Below are 11,965 nucleotides of genomic sequence, written 5' to 3'. Positions count from 1 at the left end.
ATTATGTATGAGAGTTTGGGGAAAACCTAAATGAATTCTTAAATGTATTAAGGTTTCAGAAAAGATATTCCAGTTTGTCAGCAAGAGGAGTAAGTCGACACAGCTGTCTAGTTTTCTAAGAGTCACGCAGAATTTTCACGTTGTGTTTTGTGTTTTAACAGTCCGTCAGTTCGCATTATAATTTCATCGTGAGACTCACAATTTCGCTGCCTTATTTTGGAGTAACATTGAGAACGTTTCATATCCGGGAATTCATTAAGTAAAACACACATGAATACTAAGATGACAAAACTGTCTATGTTTTAATTATTGAACATAATTTTAAAAGGCATAGCTATATGAGTGAGAATTTGTATGTAAAAGCGCAAAATATGATCACAATAATGAACAACTCCACCCAAGTTTACAAGCTAGGAGTTTATTCATGTCCACAGAAATTCAGTGAATGACCAAAGCGGCTAAGACAAATCAGCAGAAAAGGTTTCCTCAGCCACTGAGGCTTGCTCTTCTGTCATGTAATCCAGCATCTCTGTCTCCATCTCATTCTCACTTCCCTCTGAAGGGTGAAATTCATCATCATCTTCGTCGTCCTCCTCCTCCTCGTAGTCTTCATCCGCTTCCTCGTCCTCTTGTCTACAACTCTGCCGTTTATGCCTGTGTTTTTGTGGAGCCTCCGGTAACGCTTCAGAAAGTGAGACGGGTTTAGTAAAGAGACACATGCTCTCTTGCTCTCGCTCACACACATCTCTTTGTGGGGACCACACATTGGTTGCCACAAAGGCATATTGTCCTCAGAAGGAGGTCTTCTGTCAAGAATTGGTCCCCACAAGGGAGGCTCAACCAGGTGCACACTCACACAAACACACACTTGACTTACGGGGTCGATTTGCCCGGATGACTCTCTTCACCATGTTGGAGATGATTTCCCTCAGTAGGTCAGTCGTACCAATGACACACCAACCGTCACGTTCGTCACAAACCACTTCAGAGCCGTTGTTGCAGTTAATCAGCTCTCTGATGCTGGACACATTTCAATCCAAAGTCAGTTTTCAGATATTGGGATGACACAAGGACATACATAAAATTAAATGAGGAAACTTCTAAACAAGACCAAAATCTGCTCTCATACCCCAAATCCAATAACAAATTCCAATGTTGTGATTGCAACATTGTTAAGGACACAGGGTGCTGTACAGGACATAAAACATACAAAGTCCTCTGACCAGCTGCTCATTCAATGCAATGAATCAGAGGGAAAAAATGGATTGTAATTGTACAAATGCAACATAGTAGAGGACAGGCCATGGGTGAGACTGAGATAGAAGCAACGCAGTGATTTTTTATCCTGCTAAAGCACAACTTTGGATTAGACAAATTCACTTCTGCCATTACACCTTCGCCCTGAGGAAACTGTTCCCTTTTGAAGAATATCAATAACTTAAGCATGGCGCACCTGTCCACATGCAGGTCACACAGCTGGTAAAACATCTGTCGGTGAGGAGGCAACATGTTCTCTTGGAAGATGTAGGATGAATCCTGAAGAAGAGAATTATGTGACTTATGATGAGAGAACGTGACAAACATTCATCATAAATTTGTATAGTTAAGCCTAATACATGACGGAACACAATGCATACAACTCAATGGCGATAGAAAATCAAAACACAACTAGGGCCCAAAAGAGTTGCTCTTCATAAACAGTCATGTTTAAACAAGACAAATGGAATCAAATGAAAGAAACGTCTTTCAGCTTTAGTCCTACTTGGCAGCTTAAGTTGCCGCTGGTCAAAACGGTGAACTGTTTTCCCAAACAGATACAAACTCATAGACACAAATCTTTATCTCCTTGAGGCAAAGATAAACATTCACTTTTCCATGTTTCACTGATAGCTCTTTCAGTGCAATGTCTCTCTTTGTGGACATTGACAGCGAAGATGTATAACTATAGATGGACAGAAAAGAGCAGTGACGAGGACATACACACTTGAGTCACATTGGACAAATCTGAGACTTCAAACCAAACAACTAGATTTCGCTGCATCCTTCACTAACCTTCAGCTGGTATGTGACTGCTGCTTCACTGGTGCTTGGAAGTGCCTGTGCTGGAAGCTCAGTCAGACTAGCAGGAGGTGGCGCTATAGAGGACAGATGAGCATTACAGATGAGTTCATGAAAGAAGTCATGACACTAACAAGACTTGTTTTCTGAGTGAGTCACAAGAGTTTATTTATTAAATAAGCATCATATATTGCCACTTTCCAGCTAGCTAGGGTTAACCAGAGCTGCAACCTGGAGACGCTCACTGTCATTATAATCTTCATGTTGAGTGAGGGGGAAAAAAAAGCAGCTTACCAGTTTTGTTGACAGTAATGGAGAGATTGTAGTTCAGTGCACTGCGCTTGGGTTTCACTGGCAGGTCCGAAAGCGAGTATCCTGTTTAGTAGAAACAAGCGGTGGTCTGAGTTTCAGTCAAATCAGAGATAACAAAATATAAAAATAAAAACATTAAAAAGCGCTTTATTTAAATCATAGTCTGATCTCCAGGCAGTTTCAACATATGTGACACAATCATTTTCAATATCAATGATCATGTATGAATTCATAATTTGGAATTCAACTGATTGAAGCTGATGTTTACCATGACTTTCTGGAGGCAATGGCCAAATGTGATGATGTATGATCCATGTGTTGAGCTGTTATATTAGTCAGACGACGAATACATTGAAACTGACCATGTTTGGTGCTGCACCGTATCCTGTAGTCCAACATCTGGTACATCTTGGAGTCAGTCGTCTTTCGAGGGTCATAACCGAGCCTCACCCACAGACTCCTCCATGGCCCTGTCACCTAAACCAAGACAACAGAATTAGTGGTAGTTAAAAATACCTCAAAAGTCAACAGAACACTTTGATTATTCATTCATCATTCATAATATTAGTACCATGATTATTTAACACATTTGTGTTTTCACATTGCATTTAATGAGGGGGGACCAAGTGAGGGCTGGGGGTAAACTGTAACTTTAAATATGGAGTTAAACTGTGTATGGATGAGACGGCAGGTGACACCAAGAGATAGTCAAGGGAGAGGCGCCTTGGCAGGGAAACACAGGTAGAAGTTTACAAAATGGCTTTTCATCAAAAAGCCTTGCATCTGTAGATCATGAAGTACAACAAAAAGGGCTGATGCGCCACACTTCATGACTCTGGATTTAACTTGTCACTGACACCATAGCTCTTTAGGTTCGCAATGATATTGTAAGTTGCGATTCCCAAAATCATTTAGTAGCAATAGAGAAATAATGTTGCAAAATAAGCCATGAAGAAATGTTAACTTTAAAGCGGTCCAGTCCTGCAGTGCTGACTTTTCTGACTCAAATATCATTTTAAATACTGGTATGTATCCTCTCCATGATGATGCCCTGTTTGAAGTCAAGGCTTTATAAAGTTCTCCCCGATCAGTACCGTGAGCAGTGAACAATGTGACATCAAAGTGGGATTGACAGCCGTGAGTTTGCCTCCAGCGCGAAAGTCATAAGTTCACCCACCTCCTTATGAGAATGAGCCGTACAAAAAAGTGTTCAGATGTGTCACCTCCATTGGATCAGACCAGCGATTAGCACATGATTAGAATGAGTTACTTCAGTGTTTCACATTGTTATGATCTTAATGAAGGCGTCATTTGTGCACGTATATGCAACACACATGCACGTAGAAGGAATAATTTCTGATTTACTTTACAGAGCGATTCGTCCACTGACATAACAGGCACAAGAGAGGCACAGAACTGAGCCATGTCTCATTCAACTGGCTCTTGACACAAAAACGTTCTTCACTGATTTTGGAAATTGATTCCAGTATTGCAAAAAGCATAAACACTGCTGCCTCCTCACTCATAACTTCAGGTTTGCTGAGTCTCCGGAAACAGTGGTGGCATCAACAGCAGCCCTCATGACTTTCCATGATTCAAACGGGGGGCGTTCCTGACAACAGCTGAAGAAAGAAGCGGGCTGGAGCACACACCCATACATACCCGTGACTCCTGACCAATCGCAGCAGAGAGTGCGTAAACTAAGAGTTTTTGGATGGGCAGGGCAGGGCACATTGTCTAATGTAAATATTTGTGTATATATATTGAGAGGTTTGTGTGAAAAGAAACACATTGCACATCCATAGGGGTCTGATATCACATTCAAAGGCACATCTATCACCAGGAAAGGTTCTCTTTTAAATAATTTCCTTGTATTAGTAAATAAAATCGAATAAAATAAAAGGCATTTATGTAATCCTCTGCTGTCCACCCAAGGATTTGAAAAATATAGTCGAAATACTTCAATTCAGTTATGTCTTGTGTCGCCAACAACATTGTCAATTTCAAGAGTCAGCCATGATGCCTTTAATGTAACGCGAGACTGGAGCTAATGCAGCCAGATCTCTTGCACACACGCTGATGGTGACCTGATCACTCACACACTAATATCGCTCAAAATCCCCCAATGATCTAGAAGTATATGTGATTTTCTCCACGAACCATGTAGTAGGCGACGACTGGCAGCAGCAGCTTCAGCTTTTCAGGGTGAATGTTGATGTTGGCCTTGACAGCGTTCCGACTCCAGATGGGCCGGCTCTCAAACATCTAGGTCCAAAAGTACAGATAAGACAGGGAAGGACGCTCCACGACCTGCAGACTGTCACGTAACTTTGAGACTTAAACCAGGTGCAGTTTCTGAATTGGCTGGTTTATTTGATGGACTGAAAACAGCACTGGAAACCGCTTCAGTGACTAGTACAGTACTGCTTTTTCTTCCCTCACAAATGGAAATTATGCAAACCTTGTTACAAGTTTAGATATTTTATTTTATTTTTACATTCATCTCACTTGGAAATCAACTCTCCTTTTCCATCTCAGCCTCTTTTAATAGGATATTCATAAGTTGATTTCAGTGAAATACCAACAGAGATATTAATGTCCATTTTAATTTGGGATCGTGTACATTAAAAATATGAGGGGTCAGACATGATGCAAAATTCGCCCATCAAAAATAACTGTTTCCAACATTAATGCTTTCTATGTTTAATATTAGACTACATCTCACTATAAAATACCAATATCCCGCTATTGGAAAAAAATACAATTGTAAATTAAAAAACAAGGTTGTGATAGTCTTGTAATTCAAACAATTTCCAGCAGAGGTCCCTGTTCAGCATCTGAAGACATGCCGTTGACGTTCAATAGAAAACCTCATAAAACAAAACTTGTATAATATCCACTCATATCTCCTAGAAAGTCCACTCACAACATGTGCTTTGTAAATGAATTTTAATGTAATAACAGCAACTTTTGTCTTATGTTATGTAATAGTCAACCTTTCTTTTTATGTTTAAGTATTCACAGGACTGGTTGGTATCCATTTTGTATTACTTAATTTGGTATTCTGCGCTATGTATATTGCATCAGTTTAAAAAAAACAAACAAACAGGAAATACAAATATAGTTTTCTAAAGAGTTGCATACCTTTCTGAGATTTTCCTCTGCAAGTCTATCACCCTCTTTCAGACTGATCCTGGACCAGTTTTTCTTTGCGGCTTCAAGACATTGGGATGGAATTGAAGTTTCATTGAAGGTCACAAAAATGGCATTATGTGGACGTCGGGCACGATTTAAACCTATAACGCTTTTACTGTTTGTTGTAATTTGCCTGGAAAGAAGAAAAACAAATGTTCAACAACACCAGTACGATATGCTTTGACAGGAATGACTTACTTGACAATGACATCAGGTCGGTAGTAGTAGTCAACAGGACTGTCAAGTCGTGAGAAAGTGGCAGGGGGAAGAAAGCATGGGTAAGGTTGCTCAAAGAACTCCTTATTCTCAGATTTTCTGAGAACTATTTTGTCGTACAAGGAACTTTCTTTTCCGTTTTCTGAATGCACAGCAAGGCACTGGAAGTCCGCCATGCCTACAAACACATAGAAAAGCAACATTTCAGCAAGTTGTGACAACCAGATTGAGAGTTTGTGTTGAACCTTGAAACTTGTATGTTGTTCCGATGACTCCAAGAAAATCCATGTGCATCTTCACATTGGTAGGGTCAGTTTTCCGTACCCGCCTGCGCACCTTGAGGAGAAGGTTGCTTGATGGGAAGCGATTGCCACACAGCGGGTGACAGAAAGGATCCTTGGGTCTGAAGCGCAGCTCCAGTCGACGATTAGGGTTAGAGAACATCTATGAGATGAAGACCAGACGTCAATGGTGGCATCAGTTTCAACATGAAAACGTAAAAAGAAATTGCATAGTTTTATTTGTTCAATCTTTAATACTGAATTCTGCTGAACTCGTTTCAACCACAAGACGAGCGTACCGACTTGCCATGAGTGCACTTATTGGCGCCTTAGCCCTACCACTAAGGCTGAAATAGTTGTTTAACAGAACAGGTATATATGAGAAAGAAAAGTACCGAGGACAGTGTTTGTTCGCCGCCCAAAGTTTCGAGCATCACGCCTTCATTCCGCACCACCGCCGGGTACTCCACGCACACCAGTCGGCGGTCCTTCAGCTCAAGAGTGGCCGAGCTGCCCGGGACAACCGCACTGTCAGCGGTAGAGGAAATTGTTAATTCTTGCAGAGTACAATCTAACCGGGCCCCTCTTTGCTCCATCACTTGACTTGCGGTGGTCCACAGTTCATGAGCTACTGAGACACCATGTTGAGCTAGTGCGCGCCTTCAAAATAACACCGGTAGGAAACATAGGCATGTAAGTATAGTTCCTCTTATCAAGTATATTTCCATGAACAAATGTGAGGAATACAGACAATTAATTTCACACAGTGTACTTAAAAATGCATAAATCCACACATAAAGTTTAGCAAAATGAAAAATAATTAAATTAAAATATGTGCGAATCATCATACCGTCGTTCCATAATCCCCCGAAAATCACAATAAAAAAAGGTAATCTCGATCGACGATCTGTTTTTTTTTTTTTTTTTTTTTTGTACATTGTAATTTCTGCTTCATGCCCCGTTGCGTTCCATTGATCAGCTTTGGAAATGAACATCACCGAGAACATGTTACGCACAAGCTGAGCACTAGATGGCACACACCGACGCGCTTCCAGTAACCGTTTCTGGACACATTCGTCCTCTGTTCTTCCTCTTACGAGGAGAGTGCCTCGTAAACAAATGGCAGAGTCCATTATATTTGTCTTCTATTTTTTTTGAATGATACTAGTGCCACTAAAATGCACTCAGGTTGGCTCCAAAACACATATTAGCCTCAAGACAACCATTCCGACCTCTTTTCTTGATTTACACATTGATTCAACGCATCCATTTGGATTCCACTTTAATATATCAACACATGATGTTTTAGATAAATGCCATGTGGAGTGTCAATAGCAATGGTGGTGGTGGAAAACTCTTCTTGTCATCAGGACCTTATTGGGGAAGATAATCTGCCGTCACTCCCAAGGATTGTCAACAGACCTCATCCCCTCAGAGAAGAAAGGAAACCGAAGAAACAGTTGTGATCATGTTTGCCTACTTATTAAAGATGCTCAGGTAATTACAATTACTGGCGTGTTTGCTCTGTTTCCAGTTCATCCTCTTCTTTAAAGGCCTGCAAGGGAAGTACGAGATGTGACATTTTCGTTTGAGCAGCTTACGCCTATCACAGCGGTTCTGTACTTTTCAAAGGATATGATTTGATCTTAATCTACGATTCAGTTGAACGGTTCAAAAATGTTAGCATCTAATCTTAGCGGTACTTGTCAATAGGGTAGTTTTTGCAGTGAGCATATGGAGATTGAATGAAGTCACAGAGATATCCGTGTTTTTCATATCGAGGAAAAAACTCCTGCTTCCATGAAGAGGTTGCCAACCAAAAGTAATACTTTTGTTTTGTGGTTGTAGAAGACATTTCCTCATACAGTCCCTAGTTTTCTTTGGTATTATGAGTGGCACAGTTCAACAAAATTGCACGTCTCTTGTTTACTACTTGTTTTCATGGTCCAGATTAAAGTAATTGAGGAAGACGTCATGATCAGTACACGAAATGCTGTTGGAAAACTGGATTTTAAACTTAATGATTAAATATCATCCAGAATTACCAGTAAACAAGAAGAAGAAAAAAGATCACTTAGAATTACTGTGGTGGAGTGTGACATTTCTAGGATTGATAAATAACAAAGTATTAATTAACAAATAGATTCATTGGTTTGACAGAGCAAAGTCATAAATTTAATCTGTTGTACTCACTCAAAATTGACCAACAAAGTTCTTTAATTTAAAGGTTGCCCGAATTGCAAGTCAGTGTCCAGGCAGTGAGCAGGATTTGTGCTTGCGTTTAGGTTGGGAGCATCACTTTCAAGATCGATGTGAGGAAAGAAAAAAAGTTCTAACAAAATCCCAAAATGTGTGGTCAGATCCTCAATTCAGAATAATGAGAATATTATGTGTCTACCAAAGAATTTAAAAAAACAACCTGTTCAGTGTGTGTGGAGATAAAATAAAGCCAAATGTACGGGAAACAGGAAGCTAAACTCTGTCAATCGGTGGTCGTCTCACAGAGATGATTTGCTCTTCCTCCGAGTATTCTTAGAAAACAAAAATTGGATTCGTGTCCGGCATATGGCGCTATCTCTGTTGACGAGGACTGGCTCCTCCCTGCCCCTCGGTCTGCATCCTCCTGCCGTTACAGCGTGTGCCCGTCATGATAACGTTATCATGTGGAGTCTAGTAGAGTCTGCTGTTTTCAGATTTCCTCCTAACCCCACGTTCATGGTATCAATCTGTATTTGTGGTCGTATTAGGACATGTGTGTTGCACTTGCATCAGGCTGGTCCACGCCTTCATGACTGAACTTCTCTATGGAGAATTTCACCATCAAAATGGATCAGTGAGATTGACTGAGCAGAGGACCTTTAAGTTCCTTATGAACACCAGCTTCGACAGTGAGATATCATCCTCATGTTGAAACTAGAGAAGTATTTAGAGGGCAGTCTTGTTAACTTTTTAAAGCCATTTGAAGTTGAATTTAAGACCAACTCGACAATAAACCAAAAACCACAGCGAATTCTCATTGAATTTACATCTCTCAAGGTGTTACCAATATTTTGACTAACTAACATAAAAACGTACTTATGCGTTCACATTTTGGTAAGTAGGGACCGAAGCCAAATAAAATCTAAAATTCTTGGCTGAAAATCGAATATTACCGAGTACCGAACATCCATTGTGGTTACGAGTTTCTTACTATATTCTTAAAATGTTGCATAAATAGTTGAAAAATATCTACATACATGTTTGTCCAAGAAAGTTATTGTTTAGATGATTAAATATTTTCGACATTTGTTTATATTTCACAGTTTGAAAAACATCAATACCATTTCCCATTGTATAATTGATAAAGTGAACAGAAGGCTGTAGAGAGTTTGGTTGAACATTCATTGCAAACTGCAATTCTATTCGCGCTCTTGCATACAGTGTTGAACCAAAAAATTTGACACTGTGTGCACACTTTGGATCGCACGCTAGATACGTGACACATCAAATAAAGAGGAAACGTGTGACTTAGTCAGAAGCGAAAATCATTTTGACTTGTGTTGCACTGCTGCTGTTCAGTCTCCAGCCAACCGGGCAGTGATCCGGGGAGTCGGTGCTGTCACTGCTGAAGTGGAGGATTGTGACGTTGTGATTGTGATTGGACGCTTCTGTGAAAAGTGGTGTTGTAGAGCTCTTTTCATTGCCGTGTCACTTTTTTTGTATATAAAAAACACATTATTTTATATCATCTCTCAAATCATTGTTCAGGCTGCTCTGCACCGTGTTTTGCCGAATATATTCAGCCACCGAATGTTGGGCCTATCCCTATTTTTAAGCCTTTTAAGGCCTTGATTTGTAAAAGGTCTTTTAAGACCTTTTAAGGATCTGTGGGAAACCTGATTTAGGGAGCACAGACATCCACCAAGCAGCCATATTAGACCAGGATTTGTTGTATAGGCCCAACTCCCTTTCCTGCCTTAAACATCACAAACTACATTGTGGTTAGTGTGGAGCTGAAAAAGCGGTTTACCTGCTGATATTTGGTGTGCAGTGCCTGAGCGTTCTGCAACTGTGCTTACACGTTGCAAATGCTAAAAGGCGCTAATGTTAGTACGTACATCTTCTGTTAGACTTAGTTCTGCAAATGAGGGTCAAGGGGAGCGGTGCCAAACTCAGCATCAATGAGCCATAGACAAACCCATGGCCACATGACCCGGGTGTCGAACCCATAGCCATCTTGCTGCAAAATGAGAATGCTAACCACTAGGTCGCCGTGTGGCTATACACTATGACATTTGGTATCACTGGTGGCAGGTGATCACATGAGGAACGAGAGCAAATGAGTCAGTCACAAATCTTTCTGGGGCCAGATGGTAATCCAGGACAACACCAAAATCAAATTTGTTCTGAGTCACATGATCAGCATTATCAAAACAGAACATCCTAGGCGAAGGTGAATACCTTCAGTGAGTGTTTTTCAACTGGTGGGCCGTATCCAGTTTCACCTCATTTGTTCGGAGATAGACGTAGGTGATATGATGACGTTAAATCATCAACAAATAGAACGTTCTGATAATCTACCAACGTGAGGAGATCACATGGATTCAGTCACATTCTTTCTATACTCTATAGATCTATGCTGATGCGTTAGTTGTCCATCGCTCGCAGCAGTGCTCCATATGGTGCTCAGTGCTCCTCTTCTCACACACACTCACGGTTAAGAAGCTGGTCAAATGCGCTACTTTGTGTTGTTTCTAAACCTGATGCACCTCTAAAGGGACCACACACCTTCACGCCTGTCTGCGCCGAAGAGCTAACAGCGCTAACGGCTAATATGACATCTTATATCAAAACTTTATTGACACTCGCAGACATCAAAGTTCATATGAAAAGTAACTGAGCAAAGAGGACATGTAAAACTGAACCATTTATAAAATGCATTTTTAAAAGCAAATGGAAAGACAGGCGACTGTTCTCAGGCCCCATGATGACAAATGCCTCGAATCTATATAAGTTCAACTATATTAGTAAAGCCAAGTCGACAAATGTGATAAGTTGAGTCATCGCGAGCCAACAAGGGGCCCTGGATCCTCACGTGGAGCTCTGCTACCTTTTCTTGGTTGAGGCCCCAGCATCCAGCATTGCTAACGCGAGCTAAGGACCTCATTTAAATCACTTTGGAAATCCAATTTTTCCTGAATGCCATGCTTTGCTGTGGTTCAATTTCAATTGGTTCTTGTTTTACTATTCTAATATATGGTGTCTAAATATAATCTTCAATGCCAAAAACTACCCACGAGTAATCAATCGGACTTCAGCTGCTGGACAGCCGTTCGTAACGTGAACTGAAGCTCAACAACATAAGATGGTACGCGCTCACTGTCAATCAGCTGGTATCACACAAACACAAACTTCGTCAAAGCTTCCTGACTCTTGTCAGCAGACGGAACTGCACAGCAGAAGACTCAAAATGACATCAGTATTTCCCTTTTGAGTCTTCCGCTGCTCTTCATGTACATCTACACACACACAAATACGCATATCTGGGTGTGTGTGATAATGGTGTCACTTTCTTGGTACTGTTCAAATTGTGTTTATTGTTGAAGCTAAATGATCCAAAAATTACAGGACAAATGAAGAACTGAGGACAACAAGTAAATAGCATACATGTGAAACTTGCAAAAATTGTTGCGCTTTCATTTCAACCCTTAGGCAGAAACAATTTGGTAGCAGCGAGAATTGCACAAAGCAAAAAATCCCAAGCAAGTTATTGGCCTTTTTCCCCCAGCTAGCATCTATTTTGATCAGATCCCTTTTCAGGGCTTTACTGCCGCCTCATTCCTGCCTGAGCCCCATTTGCATGAAGTCATTTGCAAAACAAATTTCAGAGGAACTCTGTCTGAGCCTGTGTGATCTTGAGAGAC

At 40.7% G+C, this 11,965-nt stretch overlaps 1 protein-coding gene across 1 annotated transcript; it reads right to left on the bottom strand.

The window, feature by feature from the left end:
- Window positions 1-415: 415 nt before the first annotated feature.
- gtf3c5 (general transcription factor IIIC, polypeptide 5) lies at window positions 416-6,790 on the bottom strand. Its single transcript, XM_053887120.1, has 11 exons — window positions 6,458-6,790; window positions 6,027-6,225; window positions 5,764-5,959; window positions 5,515-5,698; window positions 4,531-4,635; window positions 2,733-2,847; window positions 2,353-2,433; window positions 2,053-2,135; window positions 1,454-1,536; window positions 878-1,020; window positions 416-682 (listed from the first exon to the last, which is right to left on the bottom strand). Exons 1-11 carry the CDS (start codon window positions 6,656-6,658, stop codon window positions 459-461), a joined length of 1,614 nt encoding a protein of 537 aa, XP_053743095.1. The 5' UTR covers window positions 6,659-6,790; the 3' UTR covers window positions 416-458.
- Window positions 6,791-11,965: the final 5,175 nt, after the last annotated feature.

Source organism: Synchiropus splendidus, chromosome 1 (genome assembly GCF_027744825.2).
Source record: "Synchiropus splendidus isolate RoL2022-P1 chromosome 1, RoL_Sspl_1.0, whole genome shotgun sequence".
In the NCBI taxonomy this organism is placed as follows: Eukaryota; Metazoa; Chordata; class Actinopteri; order Syngnathiformes; family Callionymidae; genus Synchiropus; species Synchiropus splendidus.
This window is presented reverse-complemented; position numbering and strand designations above follow the sequence as displayed.

What these genes read in the sequence shown, in the direction of transcription:
- gtf3c5 (XM_053887120.1), bottom strand. Translation starts at nt 6,658, where the DNA reads ATGGAGCAAAGAGGGGCCCGGTTAGATTGTACTCTGCAAGAATTAACA. An exon ending in GCGAACAAACACTGTCCTCG is followed by an intron (nt 6,226 to 6,457) that starts GTACTTTTCTTT and finishes TTCATCTCATAG; the next exon opens with ATGTTCTCTAACCCTAATCG. An exon ending in CATTACTGTCAACAAAACTG is followed by an intron (nt 2,136 to 2,352) that starts GTAAGCTGCTTT and finishes TGTCCTCTATAG; the next exon opens with CGCCACCTCCTGCTAGTCTG.